This window comes from Sinocyclocheilus anshuiensis, unplaced genomic scaffold (genome assembly GCF_001515605.1).
Source record: "Sinocyclocheilus anshuiensis isolate Anshui unplaced genomic scaffold, SAMN03320099.WGS_v1.1 scaffold553, whole genome shotgun sequence".
Lineage (NCBI taxonomy): Eukaryota > Metazoa > Chordata > Actinopteri > Cypriniformes > Cyprinidae > Sinocyclocheilus > Sinocyclocheilus anshuiensis.
Window position 1 is genome coordinate 2,947,683 of NW_015539821.1, and position 2,878 is coordinate 2,950,560.

The window sequence follows — 2,878 nt, forward strand, 5'->3', positions numbered from 1 at the left end:
ATATATATATATATATATATATATATATATATATATATATATATATATATATAGATAGATAGATTTTAAGTATATTTGTGAATATATATAGTATGTATAGTAACTTTATAAAATGTCATTTTTGATCAATTTAATCTATCCTTGCTAAATAAAAGTATTAATTTATTAAAAAAAAAAAAACAAATCATACTCACCCCAAACTTTTGAATGGACTTGGAAAAAATATATAGTGTCCATTGCACAGCTAGTACAGGACGAGTTACATGCTATAAATAAATACTTGTGGGATGCTTGTTCAAATGCATTTTAGAAATATTAGGAATACCTAGTCTTCGTTTCCCTTCTTTAAAACAAAAATAGAGGCAAATCCAGTGCATGACCTGAGATCTATCTCCAGTAAAAACAACCAGACTATTTTTTAGGCTAAACGTATCATATGAGCATATCAAAAAAAAAAGTTTCCTTTTCGGAGGTGACAACAGCTGCACTGGGCTCACAGCAGAGGAATACTTCAGCGGAGGCTGATTTTAAAGGGACAGATGTCCATAGGCATATGGCAATCGCATCCCTCCACATTTAAATTGCATAAAATGTTTAACATGATGCTCACCCCTATGTCTGACCTACCGGCATCTGTGCTAGCAACTTCAGTATGTATATGTGAGTGTTTTTGGGGGTGTAAGGGGCGCCTAGCGTCAGCTGGTCCAATGAAAAGCAATTCACGGAACTACATTCCTCCACGTTTCCTCTTTTTTAGCAATTCAGAAGGGAGGAGAGGTCACTGAATGACAGTTATTAAGCACCAGAGGGAAGGGGGGAGGGGTATTAGGTTGTTCCTTCATTTAAACCCCCTTGTGGCATCCCAGGATGCAGTGGGACGGGAGGGCAGGACTGGCAGCTGCCGGACAAAAGAATTTCAGAATGCACACTTCTCCTCTCACTGCGTCCTCATTCGAGCGAAACCAGAGAACCCAGCCCCCTCTTGCTTGGCTTGTGCTGCAGCCGCCAGGCTACAATAGCTATTGTCTGGAAAAACCCAAAATCATTCAACCCCCAACTGTTGCTGCTTTAAGGGTAAAAACCCTCAACTTCTACATTTAGGAGGTGATCAACCAAACCACACCACAGCTTGTGTGAAGGGAGTGCATGCAGGCATGTACACTAGACATGTACGTGCACAAACATGCCATTATTACTTTTAAAAAGTCATATATGTTGAATAAGTTGTCAGCTAACCTCTCACTCACATCCCTTGGGGATAGTTCATTCTCAAAGTCTGAATAGGACAGCTGGCACATGTTGATGAGTGAATCTCACAAAAACATATTAATTTCATCCCAAAATTTTAGGACCAAGATTTACAAAGGACCATTTAGGATAGAGATTTGATTTGAATTTATTTTTGCAATGGGACAATATTTTCATTATAATTAAACAGATTTTAATCTAAAATTCTCATTACTGTGTTGGGGGGAAAAAAACCCTCTTTATTATTGCCATAATACAAAAATATATAGTACAGTATAGTACAAAAATATATAGTATTTATTGTACCTCATTTTATTTTTGAGCTTTTTCCCTATTAGATTCTTACCAGTACAATACAGTATTTTTAAAACTGTATTATGGTAAATAAATATTGTAATACAATGCTTTTTATAATGTATATCAGCATAAACTACAGAAAGTACATCATACCATATCATACAAATATCATACAATTTAATATATAATTATTATTAAATATTATTCTCTAAACATTAAATGTTATATAAATATAATATAAAAATGTTTTTAAAATTTACGGTAAAGAGAACTGAGAAGAAAATTTATTTAATTATTATGAAAATAAATGTCACAAAAGATCCTAAACATATCCTAGAACAGGCTTAATTTGATCAAAACAATCTGATAAAATTGTATTATATTTATTTAGGATTTTTTTTGGTCACCTGGATGTGTTCTTCACAAGTTTTGTACGATTCACCAGCATCAGCACCAGAAGAGACAAACTTTCAAAATGGCATGCAAAGAAATGACAGATGGATCTGTACCTGAGGCTTGCGTTGGCCTGCTGGTTCACCTGTGTGGTGCTGTTGGACCGTCGCAGATTCTTAATTGCTCGTGAGCCTCCCAATCCAGCATCAGTCTGCCAACAACAGAAAGCGCAAAACAGTTATAATACTAGGCCTGCTGAAGACTAAAAACAGGTTTGAAATGGAGCAACTCTCACTTGCAGTTCTGACATTTGGTTAAGAGATAACCAATGCTATTTGATGTTACTGGTGTCCAAACTGCACAATAAATGGCATATTTTATTGATTTCTGTCTGTTCTTAAACCAAGTTATTGTATGGCTTCAGACAACTTGAAATGTAATGCTTCAAAAACTACATTGTTTTGTGTTCCACAAAAAATAATGACAGAATTTTATTTTCTTTAAACAAAGAAAGAATGGAGTTAGTATAATGACAGTGAAATATCCTGATTTGCATTTGTCTAAATCTTAAAGGGGTCATATGATGCTTTTTTAAAGATCATTATTTTGTGTATTTGGTGTAACAGAATATGTTGACATGCTTTAATGTTCAAAAAAAACATTATTTTTCAAATACTGTACATTATTGTAGGTCCTCTATGCCCCGCCTCTCTCAAACGCTTCGTTTTTTACAAAGTCCCTCCTTCCGACAAGCGCAGTCTGCTCTGATTGGCCAGCTGACCCAGTGCATTGTGATTGGCCGAACACCGCAAGCACTCGTCGGAAATGTAACGCCCCTTACCATAATCGCGAGTTTCAGCTTCAAAATAAATGTAAAGACAGAGCACGAAAGGGGAACGGAGTCGCGTGACAGACACAGTGATGAAGCTGGTATGTGTTT

At 35.6% G+C, this 2,878-nt stretch overlaps 1 protein-coding gene across 2 annotated transcripts in view; it reads right to left on the minus strand.

Moving 5' to 3' along the window:
- Positions 1 to 2,878, minus strand: part of LOC107684104 (centrosomal protein of 131 kDa-like) — a 25,226-nt gene that overhangs the window by 19,864 nt on the left and 2,484 nt on the right. For both annotated transcript variants that reach the window (XM_016480308.1, XM_016480307.1), the window contains exon 3: positions 2,055 to 2,149. In XM_016480308.1, coding sequence (XP_016335794.1) covers positions 2,055 to 2,149 — 95 coding nt within the window. The remainder of the gene's footprint in view (positions 1 to 2,054; positions 2,150 to 2,878) is intronic.